This window comes from Somniosus microcephalus, chromosome 4, assembly GCF_052327205.1.
Source record: "Somniosus microcephalus isolate GS21.2 chromosome 4, FLI_Smic_1.0, whole genome shotgun sequence".
Classification (NCBI taxonomy): domain Eukaryota; kingdom Metazoa; phylum Chordata; class Chondrichthyes; order Squaliformes; family Somniosidae; genus Somniosus; species Somniosus microcephalus.
Genome location: NC_140990.1, coordinates 63,285,938 through 63,310,105, shown reverse-complemented (window position 1 = coordinate 63,310,105; position 24,168 = coordinate 63,285,938). Strand labels below are relative to the sequence as shown.

The 24,168-nt window shown below is 47.5% G+C and overlaps 1 protein-coding gene across 1 annotated transcript; it reads left to right on the top strand.

The window, feature by feature from the left end:
• Window positions 1-308: 308 nt before the first annotated feature.
• LOC147119052 (uncharacterized) lies at window positions 309-23,324 on the top strand. Its single transcript, XM_085984019.1, has 3 exons — window positions 309-412; window positions 13,371-13,938; window positions 23,301-23,324. The coding sequence occupies exons 1-3, from the start codon at window positions 309-311 to the stop codon at window positions 23,322-23,324; spliced, it is 696 nt and encodes a 231-aa protein (XP_085840145.1).
• The last annotated feature ends 844 nt before the right edge of the window (window positions 23,325-24,168 follow it).

The window sequence follows — 24,168 nt, the reverse complement described above, 5'->3', positions numbered from 1 at the left end:
CGCTGATTCTTGGCCGAGGCCCCGGGCGGCGGACTGCGCATGCTCAGGACACCAACCCTCCCACATCCATCTATCTCTGTACAGCGCCTGCGCGCTGAAGGACTGTGCCGGGCTCCACGGCGGGCGCTGATTCACGGCCGAGGCCCTGGTGGACTGCGCATGCTCAGGACACCACCCCTCCCCCAGCCATCGATCTCTGTACCATGCCTGCACGCTGGCAGCCTGTGCTGGGCTCCGCGGCGGGCGCTGATTCTTGGCCGAGCCCTGGGCGGTGGACTGCGCATGCTCGGCAAGACCCGCTCCGGACAATGAGCCGCTACCGCGCCTGCACGGGGCCCCAACTGGGGCATTCTGGGGAAGGTCCGGGTAACCGGCTGAGAGCCCATGGCCAGCGGCGAGTGAGCTTCAGGAGGTTTGTTTATATCAGGGAGAGAAGTGCGGGCAGGGAGATAAACATAAAGACAATACAAACCGGAGCAGCCTCCCGGCACCGAGCGGGGTGAGTAGGACTGGCATACAGACTCCCAAACAGTAATGCGAAGGTTGGGGATGGCATTAAAAGGGAAATTAGAGACACGTGCAATAAGGGCACTGCAGTTATCATGGGTGACTTTAATCTACATATAGATTGGGCTAACCAAATTAGTAACAACACCACCACCCCCCTTTCGAGTATTCTCCTGGCGAATGTGCAGTCACTGGAAAATAAGCTGGACGAACTCAGAGGGAGGCTCACCTTCCAGCGAGACATTAAGAACTGCAATGTCTTGATTTTTACTGAGACTTGGCTTGATCCATCGACACCAGCGTTGGCCATTCAACCAGAGGGATTCAACATTCACCGGCTAGACCGAACAAAGGACTCAGGGAAAAATAGAGGGGCTGGAGTATGCTTTATGATCAACAATTCTTGGTGTTCCGACGTGGAACTACTTACATCTTCTTGTTCACCCGATCTTGAACATCTGATGATCAAATGCCGACCCTTCTACCTCCCGAGAGAGTTCTCATCCGTGATCATTACAGCGGTGTATATTCCACCACAGGCCGACACAAATAGGGCACTAAATGAGCTGTATGGGACCATTAGCAGGCTTGAAACTTCCCATCCAGAGGCTGCATTCATCGTGGCTGGCGATTTCAACAAAGCCAATCCGAAGAAAGTACTGCCTAAGTACCATCAGCATATCAACTGCCCAACACGAGCCAAGAACACGCTAGATCACATTTACACTCCATTCTGGGATGGATACAAGGCCCTCCCCTGCTTTCCCTTCGGCAAATCAGATCACGACTCCATCCTGCTGCTACCCACCTATAGGCAGAAACTGAAACAGGAAAAGCCTGTGATGAGATCTCCACAACGCTTGTCGGATCAATCAGACGCTATGTTACAAGACTGTTTTGATTCCATTGACTGGGATATGTTCTGGAATGCCTCGGACAATGACATCAACACATATACAGATTCAGTCATTAGTTTCATAAACAAGTGCATAGACGACGTTGTTCCGAGGATTGTTGTATGAACATTTCCCAACCAGAAACCATGGGTAAATGGCAATATCCGTGCTATGCTAAAAGCACGGTCCATCGCATTCAACTCTGGGGACATGGATGAGTACAAGAAATCAAGGTACGACCTCAGAAAAACCATCAAAAATGCAAAAAGACAATACACGGACAAAGTGGAGTCACACTATCATAGCTCAGACTCGCGAAGGATGTGGAGTGGACTACAATCTATTACAGACTACAAAGGGAAACCCAACTGTGTCATGCCCAGCAATGACTCTCTCCCGGATGAGCTTAACAGTTTTTACGCCCAGTTTGAGGCCAACAAGAACTGGCATGTTACAAGGGCGCCCGCGGCTCAGGACGACCGGGTCTTCTCAATCTCCGTGGATGACGTGAGCAAGACCTTTAAGAGAGTGAACACCCACAAAGCACCCGGTCCAGATGGAATCCCTGGGCGTGTCCTTAGAGCATGCGCTGACCAGCTGGCAGCCGTGTTTACGGATATATTCAACCATTCACTGTACCAGTCTGTAGTCCACTCCCGCTTCAAGATGACATTGGTTATTCCAATCCCCCAAAAAACAAAAGTAACCTGTTTAAACGACTACCGCCCCATAGCACTCACTTCTGTCATCATGAAGTGCTTTGAGAGGCTGGTCAAAACCCACATCAACTCCTTACTAACTGACACACTGGACCCACTCCAATTTGCCTACCGCCCAAACAGATCTAGGGATGATGCCATCGCCACTGTACTGCACACTGCCTTATCACACCTGGATAAGAGGAACACCTATGTGAGAATGTTGTTCATTGATTATAGTTCAGCATTCAATACCATTATCCCCTCCAAGCTTGTCAACAAGCTCAGTGAGCTAGGACATAACACCTCCCTATGCAACTGGATCCTGGACTTCCTGATGGGAAGACCCCAGTTGGTGAAAATAGGCAGAAACACCTCCTCCACACTGATCCTGAACACGGGAGCTCCCCAGGGTTGTGTGCTCAGCCCCCTTCTGTACTCCCTGTTTACTCACGACTGCGTGGCCACGCACAACTTCAACTCCATCATCAAGTTTGCTGATGACACTACCATTGTAGGCCTGATGACAGATGGTGACGAGACAGGCTACAGGGAGGCGGTAAGAGCTCTAGCAGAATGGTGCAAGTACAACAACCTTTCCCTCAACATCAGCAAAACAAAGGAGATGATCGTGGACTACAGGAAGCGGCAGGGGGAGGGACACACCCCAATCTACATCGAAGGGGCTGAGGTGGAGAGGGTCAGCAGCTTCAAATTCCTGGGTATATTCTTTACGGAGGACTTAACGTGGTCACATCACATCGACGTTGTAACCAAGAAGGCATGCCAATGCCTGTTCTTCCTCAGGAGACTGAAGAAATTTGGAATGGCCCCCCAGATTCTCACCAACTTCTACCAGTGCACCATCGAGAGTATCCTGTCCAGCTGCATCACTACCTGGTATGGCAACTGCACTGCCACAGACTGCAAGGCTCTACAGATGGTAGTGAAAGCTGCACAACACACTATAGGAATTAAACTACCTGCTGTGCAGGATATCTACCCCGAGAGGTGCCGGGGGAAGGCCTTGAGAATCATTAAAAATGCGAGTCACCCCAGCCACAACCTCTTCACCCTGCTCCCGTCCGGTAAGAGATACCGAAGCATACGGTCTCGTACCAGCAGGTTTCGAAACAGCTTCTACCCCCAGGCCATAAGACTCATGAACGATTAATTTATTATTATTTAGTACTGTTGTTTTATTATTATTACTGTCTTTCTATTAGTATTTCTATTAGTATTTTTATCATTGTTATGCCATATTTATTTCAATGTTGGGAGGACTTGTAAAAATCAACATTTCATTGTGCAGTACACATGTCTGCTGCATATATGACAAATAAAATTGGATTGATATTGAATTGAATTGATTGATTGATTGGAGGAGGAATTCCTAGAGTATATACGGGATGGTTTCCTAGACCAATATGTCGAGGAACCAACTAGAGATCAGGCCATCTTAGCCTGGGTATTATGTAATGAGAAAGGATTAATTAGCAATCTTGTTGTACGAGGCCCCTTGGGTCAGAGCGATCATAATATGATAGAATTCTTCATTAAGATGGAGAATGAAGTAGTTGACTCAGAGACTAGGGTCCTGAATTTAAATAAAGGAAACTACGATGGTCTGAGGCGCGAGTTGGGTAGGATTGATTGGGGAATGTCACTCAAAGGGTTGACGGTGGATAGGCAATGGCAAACATTCAAAGACCGCATGGATGAACTACAGAATATGTTCATCCCAGTTTGGCATAAAAATAAAACAAAAAAGGTGACTCAACCGTGGCTAACAAGGGAAATTAGGCACAGCATAAGATCCAAGGAGAGGACATATAAATTGGCCAGAAAAAGCAGTAAACCTGAGGATTGGGAGCAGTTTAGGATTCAACAAAGGAGGACAAAGGGATTAATTAAGAAGGGGAAAATAGAATACGAGAGTAAGCTTGCAGGGAACATAAAAACTGACTGTAAAAGCTTTTATAGATATGTGAAGAGAAAAAGATTGGTGAATGTCAAGCGTAGGTCCCTTGCAGTCAGAATCAGGGGAATTTATAATGGCGAACAAAGAAATGGCAGACCAATTAAATACATATTTTGGGTCTGTCTTCACAAAGGAGAACACAAATAACCTCCCAGAGATGTCAGGGACCATAGGGTCTGATGAAAGGGAGGAACTGAAAGAAATCAGTATTTGTAGGGAAATGGTGTTAGGGAAATTGATGGGATTGAAGGCCGATAAATCCCCAGGGCCTGATAATCTACATCCTAGGGTACTTAAGGAAGTGGCCCTAGAAATAGTAGGTGCATTGCTGATCATCTTCCAGCATTCGATGGAATCTGGAATAGTACCCATGGATTGGAGGGTAGCTAATGTTACCCCACTATTCAAAAAGGTGGTAGAGAGAAAACGGGGAATTACAGACCGGTAAGCCTGACATCGGTAGTGGGGAAAATGCTAGAGTCCATTATAAAAGATGTAATAGCAGAACACTTGGAAAACAGTGACAGGATCGGACAAAGTCAACATGGATTTACAAGAGGTAAATCGTGCTTGACTAATCTACAGGAATTTTTTGAGGATGTAACTGGTATAATAGATAAGGGAGAACCAGTGGATGTGGTGTATTTGGACTTTCAGAAGGCTTTCGATAAGGTCCCGCATAAGAGATTAGTGTGTAAAGTTAAGGCACATGGGATTGGGGGCAAGGTACTGAATTGGATAGAGAACTGGTTGGCAGACAGAAAGCAAAGAGTTGAAATAAACGGGTCTTTTTCCAAGTGGCAGGCAGTGACTAGTGGGGTACCGCAGGGATCGGTCCTTGGACCCCAGCTATTCACAATATATATTAATGATCTAGACAAGGGAACTAGATGTAATATCTCCAAGTTTGCAGATGACACAAAGCTAGGTGGGCGTGTGTGCTGTGAGGAGGATGCCGAGAAACTCCAGGATGATTTGGACAGGTTGGGTGATTGGGCAGAAGCATTGCAGATGCAATATAATGTGGATAAATGCGAGGTTATCCACTTTGGTGGCAAAAACAGGAAGGCAGATTATTATCAGAATGGCAATAGATTGCGAGAAGGGGAAGTGCAACGAGACCTGGGTGTCCTTGTGCACCAGTCGCTGAAGGTGCAGCAGGCAGTTAAAAGGCAAATGGTATGTTGGGGTTCATAGCGAGAGGATTTGAGCACAGGAATGGGGATGTCTTGCTGCAGTTGTACAGGGCCTTGGTGAGACCACATCTTGAGTATTGTGTGCACTTTTGGTTGCCTTATCTGAGGAAGAATGTTCTTGCCATGGAGGGATTGCAGCGAAGATTCACCAGGCTGATACCTGGGATGGCAGGAATGACATACGAGGAGAGATTGGGTCGATTGGGCTTACACTCGCTGGATTTTAGAAGAATGAGAGGGGATCTCATTGAAACTTATAAAATTTGAACAGGACCAGACAGACTAGATGCAGGAAGGATGTTCCCGATGGCCAGGGAGGCCAGAACCAGGGGTCACAGTCTAAGGATAAGGGGTAAGCCATTTAGGAAAGAGATGAGGAGGAATTACTTCACCCAGAGAGTGGTGAACCTGTGGAATTCTCTACCACAGAGGGCGGTGGAGGCCAATTCATTAAATATATTCAAGAAGGAGTTCGATTTATTTCTTAGGGCTGAAGGGATCAAGGGATATGGGGAGAAAGCAGGGACAGGGTACTGAATTTGGATGATCAGCCATGATCTCATTGAATGGCGGAGCAGGCTCGAGGGGCCGAATGGCCTACTCCTGCTCCTATCTTCTATGTTTCTATGATTGAGCAGCCGCAGCACGGCGTCTGCTGCAGGGAGCCGGACTGGGCACGTCATCAACTCCAGGGCGAGGACTGACGTGAGCTCCGACCAATAGGAAGAGTGGGCGGATCTTGGAGGTCTGAGGTGGTGGCGGGTCCTCCAACCAATCGGGGTGTCCGAGGGGCTGGACCTCCGCTGCCTGGTACTCCCGCTGCTGAGACCAGTGTCAGGCAGCAGAGTAGAGGAAGCTTTACTCTGTATCTCACCCGTGCTGTACATGCCCTGGGAGTGTTTGATGGGACAGTGTAGAGGAATCTTTAGTCTGTATCTAACCCGTGCTGTACCTGCCCTGGGAGTGTTTGATGGGACAGTACAGAGAGAGCTTTACTCTGCGCTGGGTTTCAGTCCCTCAGCACTGCACTGGAGTGTTTGATGGGACAGTGTAGAGGGAGCTTTACTCTGTATCTAACCCGTGCTGTACCTGCCCTGGGAGTGTTTGATGGGACAGTGTAGAGGGAGCTTTACTCTGTATCTAACCTGCACTGTACCTGCCCTGGGAGTGTTTGATGGGACAGTGTACAGAGAGCTTTACTCTGTATCAAACCCGTGCTGTCCCTGCCCTCGGAGTGTTTGATGGGACAGTGTAGAGTGAGCTTTACTCTGTATCTAACCCGTGCTGTACCTGTCCTGGGAGTGTTTGATTGGACAGTGTAGAGGGAGCTTTACTCTGTATGTAACCTGTGTTGTACCTGCCCTGGGAGTGTTTGATGGGACAGTGTAGAGGGAGTTTTACTCTGTATCTAACCTGCACTGTACCTGCCCTGGGAGTGTTTGATGGGACAGTGTACAGAGAGCTTTACTCTGTATCAAACCTGTGCTGTCCCTGCCCTCGGAGTGTTTGATGGGACAGTGTAGAGTGAGCTTTACTCTGTATCTAACCCGTGCTGTACCTGTCCTGGGAGTGTTTGATGGGACAGTGTAGAGGGAGCTTTACTCTGTATGTAACCTGTGCTGTACCTGCCCTGGGAGTGTTTGATGGGACAGTGTCGAGGGAGCTTTACTCTGTATCTATCCCGTGCTGTACCTGCCCTGGGAGTGTTTGATGGGACAGTGCAGAGGGAGCTCTGCTGTGTATCAAACCTGTGCTGTACCTGCCCTGTGAGTGTTTGATGGGACAGTGTAGAGAGAGCTTTACTCTGTATCTAACCCATGCAGTACCTGCCCTGGGAGTTTTTGATGGGACAGTGTAGAGGGAGCTTTACTCTGTATCTAACCTGTGCTGCACCTGTCTTGGGAGTGTTTGATTGGACAGTGTAGAGGGAGCTTTACTCTGGATCAAAACCGTGCTGTACCTGCCCTGGGAGTGTTTGATGGGACAGTGTAGAGGGAATTTTACTCTATATCTAACCGATGCTGTACCTGCCCTGGGAGTGTTTGATGGGACAGTGTAGAGGGAACTTTACTCTGTATCTAACCCGCACTGTACCTGCCCTGGGAGTGTTTGATGGGACAGTGTACAGAGAGCTTTACTCTGTATCTAACCCGTGCTGTACCTGCCCTCGGAGTGTTTGATTGGACAGTGTAGAGGGAGCTTTACTCTGTATCTAAACTCTGCTGTACCTGCCCTGGGAGTGTTTGATGGGACAGTGCAGAGGGAGCTTTACTCTGTATCTAACCTGTGCTGTACCTGCCCTGGGAGTGTTTGATGGGACAGTGTAGAGGGAGCTTTACTCTGTATCTATCCCGTGCTGTACCTGCCCTGGGAGTGTTTGATGGGACAGTGTAGATAGAGCTTTACTCTGTATCTAACCCGTGCTGTACCTGCCCTGGGAGTGTTTGATGGGACAGTTTAGAGGGAGCTTTACTCTGTATCTAACCCATGCTGTAGCTGCCCTGGGAGAGTTTGATGGGACAGTGTAGAGAGAGCTTTACTCTGTATGTAACCAGTGCTGTACCTGCCCTGGGAGCGTTTGATGGGACAGTGTAGAGGTAGCTTTAGTCAGTATCTAACCCGTGCTGTACCTGCCCTGGGAGTGTTTGATGGGACAGTGTAGAGGGAGCTTTACTCTGTATCTAACCCGTGCTGTACCTGCCCTGGGAGTGTTTGATGGGACAGTGTAGAGGGAGCTTTACTCTGTATCTAACCTGTGCTGTACCTGCCCAGGGAGTGTTTGATGGGACAGTGTCGAGGGAGCTTTACTCTGTATCTAACACGTGCTGTACCTGCCCTGGGAGTGTTTGATGGGACAGTGTAGAGGGAGCTTTACTCTGTATCTAACCTGTGCTGTACCAGCCCTGGGAGTGTTTGATGGGACAGTGTAGAGGGAGCTTTACTCTGTATCTAACCCGTGTTGTACCTGCCCTGGGAGTGTTTGAAGCTGCTGGGTTTAACCCCCAGTTCTTCTGAGCCCAGGAGGACCGAACAATTTCCAATGTGAGACAGTCATAGAGTCATAGAGTCATAGAGTTATACAGCATGGATAGAGGCCCTTCGGCCCATCGTGTCCGCACCGGCCATCAAGCCCTGCCTTATCTAATCCCACATTCCAGCATTTGGCCCGTAGCCTTGTATGCTATGGCATTTCAAGTGCACATCCAAATGCTTCTTAAATGTTGTGAGGGTTTCTGCCTCCACAACCCTTTCAGGCAGTGAGTTCCAGACTCCAGCCACCCTCTGGGTGAAAAAGTTCTTTCTCAAATCCCCTCTAAACCTCCCGCCCTTTACCTTGAATCTATGCCCCCTAGTTATTGACCCCGCTACTAAGGGAAAAAGCTCCTCAGCATCCATCCTATCTATGCCCCTCATAATTTTGTACACCTCAATCATGTCCCCCCTCAGCCTCCTCTGCTCCAAGGAAAACAAACCCAATCTGCCCAGTCTCTCTTCATAGCTGAAGCGCTCCAGCCCTGGTAACATCCTGGTGAACCTCCTCTGCACCCTCTCTAACGCGATCACATCCTTCCTGTAGTGTGGCGACCAGAACTGCACACAGTATTCCAGCTGTGGCCTAACCAGTGTTTTATACAGCTCCATCATAACCTCCTTGCTCTTATATTCAATGCCTCGGCTAATGAAGGCAAGTATCCCATATGCCTTTTTTACCACCTTATCCACCTGTTCCGCCACCTTCAGGGATCTGTGTACTTGCACACCCAGATCCCTCTGACCCTCCATCTTGCCTAGGGTCTTTCCATTCATTGTGTATTCCTTTGCCTTGTTAGTCCCCCCAAAGTGCATCACCTCGCACTTTTCCGGGTTAAATTCCATTTGCCACTGTTCCGCCCATCTGACCAACCCATCTATATCATCCTGCAGACTGAGGCTACCCTCCTCGCTATTTACCACCCTACCAATTTTTGTATCATCCGCGAACTTACTGATCATACCCTTTACATTCACATCCAAGTCATTAATGTAGACCACAAACAGCAAGGGACCCAGCACCGATCCCTGTGGTACCCCACTGGCCACAGGCTTCCAGTCACAAAAACAACCTTCGACCATCACCCTCTGCCTTCTGCCACTAAGCCAGTTTTGTATCCAATGTGCCAAGGCACCCTGGATTCCATGGGCTCTTACCTTCTTGACCAGTCTCCTGTGCGGGACTTTATCGAAGGCCTTACTGAAATCCATGTATACCACATCCACTGCGTTACCCTCATCCACACACCTAGTCACCCCCTCAAAAAATTCAATCAAATTAGTCAGACATGATCTTCCCTTGACAAAGCCATGTTGACTATCCCTGATTAATCCTTGCCTCTCCAAGTGGAGACAAATTTTGTCCCTCAGGATTTTTTCCAATAATTTTCCTACCACTGATGTTAGGCTCACTGGCCTGTAGTTCCCCGGTTTTTCCCTACTACCCTTCTTGAATAATGGTACTACATTAGCGGTTCTCCAGTCCTCTGGCACATCCCCTGTGGCCAGAGAGGTCCTGAATATATGTGTTAGAGCCCCCGCAATCTCCTCCTTTGCCTCACACAGCAGCCTGGGATACATTTCATCCGGGCCTGGGGATTTATCCATTTTTAGGCCAGCTAAAACCGCCAATACCTCCTCCCTCTCGATGTTAATATGTTCGAGCATATCACAGTCCCCCCGCCCTATTTCTACATCTACATCGTCCTTCTCCATAGTGAAAACAGATGCAAAAATTCATTTAGAACCCCTCCTACATCTTTCGGCTCCACACACAGATTGCCACTTTTGTCCCTAATGGGCCCTATTTTTTCCCTAGTTATCCTCTTACCCTTAATATACTTATAAAACATCTTCGGATTTTCCTTTATTTTGCTCGCCAGTGTTATTTCATGGCCCCTCCTTGATCTCCTAATTTCTTTTTTAAGTATCCCCCTGCACTTTTTGTACTCCTCTAGGGCTTCCTCCATCTTTAGCCTTTTGTATCTACCAAAAGCCCTCCTTTTTTTCCTAATCCATTCTCGTATATCCCCTGACATCCAAGGTTCCCTGTGGTTTTTGGAACCACCCTTGACCTTTACGGGAACATGTTGCCATTGTATGATCTCAATCTCCCTTCTGAAAGCCTCCCATTGCTCCGATGCGGATTTTCCTACAAGTAGCTGATCCCAGTCCATTTTGGCCAGATCCTGCCTTATCCTATTAAAATCGGCCTTCCCCCAATTTAGAACCTTTATTTCCGGCCCATCCCTGTCCTTTTCCATGACCACCTTAAATCTTACCATATTATGGTCACTATCACCAAAGTGCTCACCTACTAGCACTTTTTCCACTTGGCCGGCCACATTCCCTAGAATTAGGTCCAGTACCACCCCCTCTCTTGTAGGACTTTCTACATGCTGGCTCAAAAAGCTCTCCTGGATGCACTTTAAGAATTCTACACCCTCTGAGCCTTTCACACTCTGACTATCCCAGTTAATATTGGGGCAGTTGAAATCCCCCATTATTATTACCCTATTATTTGCACATTTCTCTGAGATTTGCCTACATATCTGTTCCTCTATCTCCCCCTGACTGTTTGGAAGCCTATAGTACACTCCCAGCAAAGTGCTTGCCCCCTTTTTGTTTTTAAGCTCCACCCATATGGCCTCATTAGAGGACCCTGCTAATATATCATCCCTCCTTACTGCAGTAATTGACTCCTTAATTAATATTGCGACACCCCCTCCTCTTATACCTCCCCCTCTGTCTCGCCTGAAGATTCTGTACTCCGGAATATTGAGCTGCCAATCTTGCCCTTCCCTCAACCATGTCTCCGTGATAGCAACAATATCATACTCCCATGTGTTTATCAACACCTTCAGTTCATCCACCTTATTTGCAAGACTCGTTGCATTAAAATAGATGCCATCCAGTCAAGGGAGGTGGATTCTGGGGGAGATTAGGTTGCTAAACAGACACTGTCCCTACAATGTAAAATAATATTGTTTTTGGAACAAGTATTTCTGTAGAGGCTTTTAATCCATTGTGCATCTGCAGATTTATTTTAATTCATTTTTGGGATGTGTGCGTCACTAGCAAGGCCAGCATATATTACATACATACGTATGATAAACGACACAGAAACAGGCCATTCGGCCCAACCAGTCCATGCCAGCCTTTATGCTTCACTCGAGCCTCCTCCCGTCTTTTCTCATCTAAATCTATCAGCATAACCCTCTATTCACTTCTCCCACATATGCTTATCTAACCGCCCCTTAAATGCATCGATACTGTTTGCTTCAACCACTCCCTGTGGTAGCGAGTTCCACATTCTCACCACTCTCTGGGTAAAGAAGTTTCTTGGAGGTGATGGTGCTCCCATGCACCGGTTTCCCTTGTCCTTCTAGATGGTGGAGGTCGTGGGCTTGGGAGGTTCTGTCAAAGTTGCAGATGTATAAAGCCCCTCTCCTTCTCCCCCACCTCTCTCTCTCTCTCCTCCCATAGAGGCCAGTGTCTTGTGTAGGCAGGTTCCCTTCCCTGAAGGACATTTGGATTTTCAGAAGGCATTCGATAAGGTGCCACATAAACGGTTACTGCACAAGAGCTCACGTGGTTGGGGGTAATATATTAGCATGGATGGAGGATTGGCTAACTAATAGAAAAGAGAGAGTCGGGATAAATGGGTTATTTTCCGGTTGGCAAACGGTAACTAGTGGGGCACCACAGGGATCAGTGCTGGGGCCTCAACTATTTACAATCTACATTAATGACTTGGATGAAGGGACTGAGTGTAATGTAGCCAAATTTGCTGATGATACAAAGATAGGTGGGAAAGCAAGTTGTGAAGAGGGCACAAAGAATCTGCAAAGGGATAGAGACAGGCTAGGTGAGTGGGCAAACATTTGGCAGATGGAGTATAATGTGGGAAAGTGTGAGGTTATCCACTTTGGCAGGAAAAATAAAAAAGCAAATTATTATTTAAATGGAGAGAGATTACAAAATGCTGCTGTACAGAGGGACCTGGGGGTCCTTGTGCATGAAACACAAAAAGTTAGCATGCAGGTACAGCAAGTAATCAGGAAGGCAAATTGAACATTGGCCTTTATTGCAAGGGGCCTGGAGTATAAAAGCAGGGAAGTCCTGCTACAACTGTACAGGGTATTGGTGAGACCACACCTGGAGTACTGCGTACAGTTTTGGTCTCCTTATTTAAGGAAGGATATACTTGCATTGGAGGCAGTTCAGAGAAGGTTCACGAGGTTGATTCCAGAGATGAAGGGGTTGACTTATGAAGAAAGGTTGAGCAGATTGTGGCTATACTCATTGGAGTTTAGAAGAATGAGAGGTGATCTTATTGAAACATATAAGATACTGAGGGGGCTCGACAAGGTAGATGCAAAGAAGATGTTTCCCCTCGTGGGGAAATCTAGAACTCGGGGGCATAGTTTCAGAATAATGGGTCGCCCATTTAAAACTGAGATGAGGAGGAATTTCTTCTCTCAGAAGGTTATAAATCTGTGGAGTTCTCTGCCCCAGAGAGCTGTGGAGGCTGGGTCATTGAATATATTTAAGGCGGAGATAGACAGATTTTTGAACAATAAGGGAGTGAAGGGTTATGGGGAGCGGGCAGGGAAATGGAGCTGAGCCCAAGATCAGATCAGCCATGATCTCATATAATGGCGGAGCAGGCTCGAGGGGCCAAGTGGCCGACTCCTGCTCCTATTTCTTATGTTCTTATTAGTGAACCAATTGGGTTTTTATGACAATCCGGCAGCTTTCATGGTCACTTGTTTCTGGTGCTGGCCCCACAAATGACCAGATTCATTGAGCACAATTTCACTAACTGCCTTTCTTTTTTTGTGGGTTCTCTCTCACGTTACCTTTTTCCTGTTTTGAATTCATTTTACAGGGTATTAGAAGGGGAGGATTTGCAAACAGGAAGCTGAAACTAAACATCACGTCAAGAGTAACTTGCTTCATCAGGACCTGAATATCATCGGCTTTTGCACATGGAAGCAAAAAGCACCGTTCACAGTGGGGAGAAACCGTACACGTGTTCTGTGTGTGGATGAGGCTTCAGCCGATCCTCCGGCCTATCGAGACACAAGCGCATTCACACCGGGGAGAAACCATTCACCTACTCTGAGTGTGGGAAGGGATTCACTCAGTCATCCCAGCTGCTGACACACCAGCTTGTTCACACTGATATGAGACCCTTTAAATGTTCTGACTGTGAGAAGAGCTTTAAAAGCAAAAATGATCTGCTGAGACACCAGCGAGTTCACACTGGGGAGAGACTGTTCACCTGCTCTGAGTGTGGGAAGGGATTCACTAATTCATCTCACCTACTGATACACCAGCGAGTTCACACTGGGGAGAAGCCGTTCACCTGCCCTGTGTGTGAGAAGAGGTTCACTCGTTCATCCCACCTGCAGACACACCAGCTTGTTCAAACTGATAAGAGACCCTTTAAATGTTCTGACTGTGAGAAGAGCTTTAAAAGCACAAAGGATCTGTTGACACACCAACAAGTTCACACTGGGGAGAGGCCGTTCACCTGCTCTGTGTGTGGGCAGGGATTCACTCAGTCATCCACCCTGCAGACACACCAATGCACACACACTGGGGAGATTCCGTTCAACTGCTCTGTGTGTGGGAAGGGATTCACTTGTTCATCGTACTTGCTGAGACACCAGCGAGTTCACACTGGGGAGAGACAGTTCACCTGCTTGTTGTGTGGGAAGGGATTCATTCATTCATCCCACCTGCTGAGACACCAGCGAGTTCACATGTGCCTGCAGGTTTTGGATTCTGCTGTTATTGCTGCTGTTAATCAAATCCAGGACTGAACCATGTTCATTCTGACAGTTTGACTTTGTTTCTGCTGATGTTAATAACTCCTATAACTGGGCTGGAATTTAATTTTCTGGTTAGATGTCAAATAAACCAGCTTTGCTTTAAACACATTGTTGTAGATTTTTCTCTTGCCCACCTGAGTGTTTAGCATCACCTGGCTGGAGCTCAGAAAGGACAATCTGGGGGAGGATCGTACGGCAGGAACAGAACTTCAGCCTGGACACAGTCCTTCAGGGCCACACTGAGAGGGGCAAACGGCACTTTGGTCTTTCTCGCCGCTCTTCACTGACAGGAAAGTCCATGTGCGGGTTAATCTTAAGGCCTGTAAGAAATGTGTCCCAGCCGCTCTCTTCCATGGTTCAGAGCTACTAGGCACGGAACAGAAGGCTCCTTTACAACTGTGTTTAGAGTCAGGAAGAGCAACAGTGAATGCTGGGAACGTGCTGTCAAATCAGAGATTGGGGTCAAACTGCGATCTGTTCCTGACTGAAAGTGAAACGGCAGGTTTAAGTTTCCAGTCTAAATATGACTGTGGTAATTATTCTACGAAGGTTTAACGTGTTTGTGGGACAGTCCTGAATCTACCATTTTAAGGCAGGTTAAAATAAATTGGTTAAAGTCTGCATTAAAAAGCAGATGGAAGATGTAGTGTATGTACCTTTAAGGGGAGAACTACTTTTTACAGCTCCTGTATACTGTAGTACCGGCAGTGACCACACCTGTATATAACCCTGAGTAGGGATCTGTACTGTTTAGTTTTAGAGCAACCCTCATCCAGTAAACACCTGTTGATTGTTAGTTGCAGTCTCTGTCGATTATTTGAAGGACACACTACCTAAAGATATCCAGATTTAACATTGGTGACGAGTCGTTTCGAACCTACCTGCAACTTTGAAGAAGAAGGCCGATTCCACCAGTGCGGGCGTCGACCATCCAGGGAGAACTTGAGCATCGCAGAGGAGGCTGTAGAGAGCTGGGCTTGGTTCTCCAGCCGCGACGATCCAGCGCAGTGGGCTGGCAGCAGGTATGGCGCAGACCCTTCCCGGACAGCAGCGGCGGGAGCCGACCGATGGCACAGAAAAAGGCCGAGCAGCGTCGATGGGTAAGAGAGAGGGTAAAGTGCACAGAGTGCAGCCGGGGTTGAAGACCGAGCGGCGTCAACGAGAGAGGGGAAAACACGCAGAGCGTGGCTGGTGTTCAAGGGCTGAGCAGCGTCCGCGGGGGAAGAAAAGAAGGGAGAGCGCGGGAAGACGCCATTTTTTGAGCCGCAGTGGAGAAGAAGGGAGAGTGCGGGAGATGCCATTTTGAGCCAGTGGAGAAGGGAGAGCGCAGGAAGAAAGGAAAGCACGGGAGATGCCATTTTTAGCCAGTCTAACCACACCCAGGGATGCCGAAGAGTGGCAGTGTCACAGCGTTCGACAATGAAGTCGAAGATTGGGTGACATATATAGAATGCATAGAAGTGTACTGCAAGGTGAATGAAGTGCCAGATGCCAGGAAAGCACTGGTATTGTTGAATTCCATGGGTGCAAAAACGTACGTCTTACTGCGAAACCTAGTAACCCCAGAGAAGCCAGTGGAAAAGGATTTCGAAAGCATAGTGGCAATCCTACAGGACCACTTAAACCCCACACCGCTGCTGATAACAGAAAGATTTAAGTTCCGCAAAAGGAACCAGCATAAAGACGAAAGTAATGCTGAGTATTTAACAGAACTGCGCAAGCTATCGAAACACTGCCAGTTTGGAACGGGACTAGCAGATACTTTAAGGGACAAGTTTGCGTGTGGGCTTCAAAGTGAAGGAACCCAGAAACAGCTTCTATCAGAAAAGGATCTTACGCTGGACAAGGCTTTCAGCATGGCAGTATCACACGAAGCAGCCGCACAGGGCACTGCAGAGATACAACGGAGACCGCAAGAATATGGCACAAATGAAATGTCATATGGAACAGGGAAGTGCTATCGCTGCGGCAGAACAACACACGACCATAAGGATTGTTGGTTTAAGGACCAAGTGTGCAGGCAGTGTGGAGAAGTAGGACACATAGCAAGAGTCTGCAGGTCGGGAAAGAAAACCAGCAGCAAGAAATCTCCACAGGAGAAGTACAAAAAGGTACATAAGGTGACGGAGAGTAGTTCAGATGAACAGAAAAGTGATACAGACTCCGGAAGTAAGGAGCTGGGTTGTCTGAAACTACATAATGTAATCAAAATGGAGGATCACCAAACTATCTGGGTCACGCTCAAGATAGATGGAGTCCAAGTGAAAATGGAATTGGACACAGGATCAGCCCTAACAGTCATAAACCGAAGGGACTACAAGCGGCTATTCTCACATATACCCTTGAGAGATACAGAGATTGTCTTGAAGACGTACACGGGGCAAAAAGTCTACCCCAAAGGAAAAATAAGGGTGAACGTGATATACAACGGCAAGGAAACACCAAAAATGGACCTATATGTATTGCCAGATGGAGGACCACCACTACTAGGACGTGAATGGATCCGGAAGATACAGTTAGATTGGCATGCCATACAAGCACTGATGGTAGATGCCAAAAAAGATGATGACGTCACACCTGGACGACTGTCAAAAATGCTAACTGACGCACAAGAAGTGTTCCAGGAGGGACTTGGAACACTAAAAGTCATAACAGCGATGATCAAAATAGAGAAAAATGCAAGCCCAAAGTTTTTTAAGGCCAGACTGGTGCCTTATGCGATCCGCCCAGCCGTCGAAGCAGAGCTGGAAGGTTTGGAACGTTCAGGAGTACTGTCCAAAGTGGACTGGAGCGAGTGGGCTACACCCATCGTTCCTGTAATGAAGAGGTCGTTGAGTAATACGCCTGGGGAAACAAAGAAGATTCGCATCTGTGGGGACTTTAAGGTGACAGTGAACCCAGTCCTTCACATGGTACAATATCCGCTTCCACGGATTGAAGATATTTTCACCTCGCGATCTGGTGGAAAACGCTTCACTAAGATTGATCTGGCCCAGGCGTACCTGCAAATGGGAGGTAGAAGAAGCCTCGAAACAGTACCTCACGATCAACACTCATAAAGGTCTCTACCAATACAACCGGCTGGTGTATTACCAATACAACCTCCCAGAAATACTGGGGAACATAGGGTCTGATGAAAGGGTGGAACTGAAAGAAATCAGTATTTGTAGGGAAATGGTGTTAGGAAAATTGATGGGACTGAAGGCCGATAAATCCCAGGGCCTGATAATCTACATCCCAAGGTACTTAAGGAAGTGGCCCTAGAAATAATAGATGCATTGCTGGTCATCTTCCAGAACTCAATAGACTCTGGAACAGTACCCATGGATTGGAGGGTAGCTAATGTTACCTCACTATTCAAAAAAGGTGGCAGAGAAATGCTAGAGTCCATTATAAAAGATGTAATAGCAGAGCACTTGGAAAGCAGTGACAGGATCGGACAAAGTCAACATGGATTTACAAAAGGTAAATCATGCTTGACTAATCTACTGGAATTTTTTGAGGATGTAACTGGTAAAATAGATAAGGGAGAACCAGTGGATGAGGTGTATTTGGACTTTCAGAAGGCTTTTGATAAGGTCCCGCATAAGAGATTAGCGTGCAAAATTAAGGCACATGGGATTGGGGGCAAGGTATTGAGTTGGATAGAGAACTGGTTGGTGGACAGAAAGCAAAGAGTTGGAATAAACGGGTCATTTTCCGAGTGGCAGGCAGTGACTAGTGGGGTACCGCAAGGATCGGTCCTAGGACCCCAGCTGTTCACAATATGTATTAATGATCTGGATGAGGGAATTGGATGTAATATCTCCAAGTTTGCAGATGACACAAAGCTGGGTGGGAGGGTATGCTGTGAGGAGGATGTCATGAAACTCCAGTACGATTTGGACAGGTTAGGTGATTGGGCAGAAACATGGCAAATGCACTATAATGTGGATAAATGTGAGGTTATCCACTTTGGAGGGAAAAACAGGAAGGCAGATTATTATTTGAATGGCAATAGATTGGGTGAAGGGGAAGTGCAAAGAGACCTGGGTGTTCTTGTGCACCAGTCGCTGAAGGTAAGCATGCAGGTGCAGCAGGCAGTTAAGAAGGCAAATGGTATGTTGGCCTTCGTAGCAAGAGGGTTCGAGTACAGGAATAAGGATGTCTTGCTACAGTTGTACAGGGCCTTGGTGAGACCGCACCTTGAGTATTGTGTGCAGTTTTGGTCGCCTTATCTGAGGAAGGACGTACTTGCCATGGAAGGAGTGCAGCGAAGATTCACCAGGCTTGTACCTGGGATGGCAGGAATGACGTATGAGGAGAGATTGTGTCGATTGGGCTTATACTCACTGGAGTTTAGAAGATTGAGAGGGGATCTCTTCGAAACCTATAAAATTCTGTCAGGCCCGGACAGACTAAATGCTGGAAGGATGTTCCCGATGGTCGGGGAGTCCAGAACCAGGGGTCATAGTCTAAGGATAAGGGGTAGGATATTTAGGACTGAAATGAGGAGGAATTTCTTTATCCAAAGAGTGGTGAACCTGTGGAATTCTCTGCCACAGAGGGCGGTGGAGGCCAGTTCATTAAATATATTCAAGAAAGAGTTGGATATATTTCTTAAGGCTAAAGGGATCAAGGGATATGGGGAGAAGGCAGGGACAGGGTACTGAATTTGAATGATCAGCCATGATCTCACTGAATGGCGGAGCACGCTCGAGGGGCCAAATGGTCTACTCCTGCTCCTATCTTCTATGTTTCTATGTTTCTTTGTAGCATCAGCTCCGACTATTTGGCAAAGGGCAATGGATCAAGTCCTGCAAGGGATTCCAGGGACCCAGTGTTATTTGGATGACATCCTGGTCACGGGCGAAAATGACAGTGATCACCTCGCCAACCTGGAGCAGGTGCTCACTAGATTGAAGGAATATGGGCTCTGAGCTAATCGCCACAAATGTGAGTTTTTCCAGAAGCAGATCTTGTATTGTGGCCACGTTATTGATGAAGAGGGGTTACATAAGTCCCCTGAAAAGATTGAGGCAGTAGTCAAGGCTCCAGCACCGGAAAATGTGTCACAACTGTGGTCGTTCATCGGGCTGGTGAACTACTATCATAAGTTCTTGCCGAATTTGTCTACAGTACTACACCCACTGAACACCCTACTGCAAACGGGGGTACCATGGAAGTGGAATGACGAATGTAAACGAGCTTTCCAGAAGTGCAAAGAATTGATCACATCAAAAGAGGTGTTGGCTCATTTCAACCCAGCACTACCAATTCGGTTGGCGTGTGATGCATCACCCTATGGTATTGGAGCGGTGCTGTCGCACAAATTCCCTGACGGGTTGGAGAGGCCAGTAGCCTTTGCGTCTCGGTCACTAACCTCAGCCGAGCGTAACTATGCCCAGATTGACAGGGAGGCCCTCAGCCTAGTGTGGGGAGTGAAAAAGTTCAACCATTATCTGCACGGGCAGAAGTTCACATTGCTGCCTGACCACCAACCACTGGTCTCCATCTTTAATCCAAAGAAGGGCGTTCCGGTGATGACTGCGCAACGGCTACAAAGATGGTCCCTTTTTCTAGGGGCGAACCAATATGAAATAGAGTATAAGGGCACGAAACAGCATGGAAACGCTGATGGGCTATCACGCCTGCCACTGCCTACTGCGGAGGAAGCACCAGCAGTGGACCCTGTCGAAATATTTTATTCGTCTATAATTGAACGCTTGCCAGTAACTAATGCAGATATAGAGAAGGAGACCCGAAATGACCCGACACTGTCTCGGGTATATGATTTGACGGTGAAGGGCTGGCCAACACATCGCGACTCACTGTTGCCAGCATACTCATCCAGAAGAGAACAGCTGTCAGTATGCCTGGGGACCTTGATGTGTGGATCCCGAGTGGTAATTCCACCCAAGTTAAGGGAGAGAGTGCTCAATGAGCTTCACGAAGGCCATCTGGGAGGGGTGAAAATGAAAAGCCTTGCTAGGGCTTATGCGTGGTGGCTGGGGATCGATCAGCAAATTGAGGACCTGACAAGGAGCTGCTCAGGATGCCAGAAGGTCCAAAATGCACCACCACATGCCCCTCTACACCCATGGGAGTGGCCCTCCTCTCCATGGCAACGGGTGCATATTGATTTTGTTGGTCCATTCATGGACTCAATGTTTTTAATAGCCATGGATGCGCACTTGAAATGGCCTGAGGTGATCAAAATGTCCTCCACCACCACGGAGAAAGCAATTGCAGTCCTACGGACCATATTTGCCAGGAACGGCTTGCCAGAGCAGATTTGCTCTGATAACGGACCACAGTTTGTGTCCGAAGAGTTTCAGAAATTTATGAAAAGGAATGGGGTAAGGCATTACACATCCGCCCCATATCATCCAGCCACAAATGGATTGGCTGAGAGGTTTGTACAAACCTTTAAAAAGGCAGTAAGGGCCATGTGCGATGACGACATTCCACTGCAGCATAGGTGGACAATTTCCTGTTAGCCTACAGAAATGCGACACATGCAGTTACCAACCAGATCCCGGCCATGATGTTCTTTAACCGAAGGTTGAGATCTCGTCTGGATTTGCTCAGACCAAATGTACGAAGAAATGTTGAGAATAAGCAATTCCAGCACATCAATGAGAAGCCGACAAGGAGCTTCAATGTAAGGCAACCAGTCTTGGCCCGCGACTACCGAACAGGGAAATGGCAACCAGGAATGATATGCACACGGCAGGGGCCACTAATGTACACAGTGGATGTTGGGGAGAACATTGTGAGATGCCATGTCGACCAGATCCTCGCATCACAGGAACGAGTCAACCCCATGTCTCGCATACCTGGTAATGAACCCGACCTACGGGTAGCATCTACCCCAGAAACAGTAGTATCGGAAGCTGATGAACCAACCGACGACAGGAGGCCAGAATCGCCTCCACACCAAGAGCAAGACACTCAGGAAAGGCGCTATCCAGAAAGGATCAGGAAGCCGCCCCAAAGACTGAATTTATAAATGGACTATTTTCAGTTAATGTTGCATGTTAAAAGTGTTAATTGTTAAATGAATGTTATGGTACTGTTAATCTAAAAGGGGAGGAATTGTAGTGTATGTACCTTTAAGGGGAGAACTACTTTTTACAGCTCCTGTATACTGTAGTACCGGCAGTGACCACACCTGTATATAACCCTGAGTAGGGATCTGTACTGTTTAGTTTTAGAGTAACCCTCATCCAGTAAACACCTGTTGATTGTTCCTCTGCAGCCTCTGTCGATTATTTGAAGGACACACTACCTAAAGATATCCAGATTTAACAGAAGAGTTCACAGGAGCCTGTTAACTGCTGATACAATTATACAACAGACATTTGATCTCCAGATAAAGAAGGACCTGCAGCGTGTTTCCAGGAATTCCCTGTTTTATTGATGTGTGTGTGTTAGTCACCAGGATAACTAAAAATACACGACCCGGGACATCCACGGGCGTGCAATCCCGACAGTTACTCTGGCATCACTTCTGCTGTGGAACTCCAGCACTGACCCTGCTGAAGGTTGTAGGCTCAGGGAGTGGGGCCGCCAGGAGTGGGGCCTCCGGGAGTGAAGTGTAAGGAAGCTGGGCTTCAGTATCCTGACAAATGCATGGCAAGGAACTAGAGGAAACCTTACAGAGGAACCGTCTGGGGTTTTACCGGCCAGCGTAGGTCTAGGGGTGAATGATGCCTGACTCCCTGAACTGTCTTACATTGAACCCAGTTCAGATCAAGGTGAGTTCAGTTTATAGGAGAATAGGGACAAATATCACCCACAATTGAGGGAGTCAAAAGCAGCCATTAGAGAGGCTAAGAGATCTTTGGAAATGAAGACGGTGCACAATTGTAGTAATAATTGTAAAAGCTTTTCCAGCTATGTCAGGAGTCAGAAGACATAGTTACACGGAGTTACATAGAATTACAGAGTCTACAGCACAGGAACAGGCCATTCAGCCCAACTGGTCAATGCCGGTGTTTCTGCTCCACACGAGTCTCCTCCCACCACTCTTTATCTAACCCTATTAGCATATCCTTCTATTCCTTTCTCCCTCATGTGCTTATCTACCTTCCCCATGAATGTATCTGTGCTATTCACCTCAACTACTCCTTGTGGTAGCACGTTCCACATTCTGACCTCTCTTTGGGTAAAGAAGTTTCTCCTGAATTCCCCATTGGATTTATTAGAGACTGTGTTATATTTATGACCTGTAGTTTTGGACTCCCCCACAAGTGGAAACATTTTCTCCAGGTCCACCCGATATAACCTTTTCATAATCTTAAAGACCTCGATCAGGTCACCCATCGGCCTTCTCTTTATTCTAGAGAAAAGAGGCCCAGCCTGTTCAGCCTTTCCTGATAAGTATATCCTCTCAGTTCTGGGATCATCCTTGCAAAGCCTTTTTCCACCCTCTCCAGTGCCTCTATATCCTTTTTATAATATGGTGACCAGAATTGTGCACTGTACACCAAGTGTGGTCTAACCAATGTCCTATACAAGTTTAACATAACTTTTCTGCTTTTCAATTCTATCCCTCTAGAAATGAGCCCCAGTCCATTGTTTGCTCCTGTTATGGCCTCATTAACCTGCGTCGCTACTTTTAGTGATTTGTGTATCTGGACCCCGAGATCCCTTTGCTCCTCTACCCCATTTAGATTCTTATTTTCCAAGTAGTATGTGGCCTTCTTATTATTCCTACCAAAATGCACCACCTATCTTAAAATTAATTTGCTAATTGCCCTCCCATTCTGGAAGTCTTGCGTTTTTTAAATATTCGTTCATGGGATGTGGGCTTCGCTGGCAAGGCCAGCATTTATTGCCCATCACTATTTGCCCTTGTGAAGGTGGTGGTGAGCCGCCTTCTTGAACCGCTGCAGTCCCTATGGTGAAGTTGTTCCCACAGTGCTGTTAGAGAGGGAGTTTAACCCATGATTTTGTCACAGTCTTCCTCAGTATTAACTCTACCTCCCAATTTGGTGTCATAGACAAATTTTGAAATTGTGCCTCTGATTCCCGAGTCCCAATCGTTTCTGTAAATGGTGAACAACAGTGGTCCCAGCACCGATCCCTGTGGAACACCACTTCCCACCTTTTGCCAGTCTGAGTAGCTACTCCCAACCCCTACTCTCTGTTTTCTGTTTTCTAACCAGTTTGTTATCCATAACAGTTTGTAAGATCGACAAGATGGCCAAGGCCAGGCCGTGTGGAGTGAAGGGCCAGGCAGCAGAATGGATGGAAAGCTGGCGACAAAACAGAAATCAGAGGGTTGGAGTTAAGGGAAGTTTGTTGCGACCTTTCCATCCATTCTGCTGCCTGACCTTTGACTCCACACGGCCTGACCGTGGTCATCTTGTAGACCGTACATACTGCAGACACAGTGCACCAGTGGTGGAGGGGGTGGATATTGAGTCCTGTGGCAGGGGCGCTGATGAGGTGGATTTCTCTGTCCGTGAGTTTTGAGGCATCGCTAGTGGCGTTTTTCACCACTTTCCACCTTTAAAAAAACCTTGCTGCCAGTTTATTAAAGCCATTAACAGCCGCTCGGGTGGGACACACCAATAACTGAGGCCTTGTTTCCCTCAGAATGACAGGCCTGAACCCGAGTTAGAAAACATTTAGTAATTAAACCAGACTGGGCGGGGCCTGAGGTGCGAGTCAGTAATGGAAAATTGGTGGCCAGCGTACTTCACACCAGGGCTGAGGACCCGGGGACTCAGGTTTCTGTATCATTTATTGATTCATTTGTTTATTGCCCAATCTCAATCAGACTGACGGGTCATCTTGCTGTCCGGCGGAGGCGAGGTTCCCCAGTGGAGGGCTCTCTACGCGGGGGTCCTTCCCTGCACCATTGGGGATCTGGGGTGGAGACTGTTACAAGGAGCTGTCGTGTGCAACAGTTTTTAAACTCCTTTCCGGACTCCAAGGCCAGATGCGGTTTCTGCAGCCTAGAGGAGTCCATGGGCCGTGTATATATTCAGTGTGAGAGGTTTCAGCCACTGTATAGTTACCTGAAGGGGC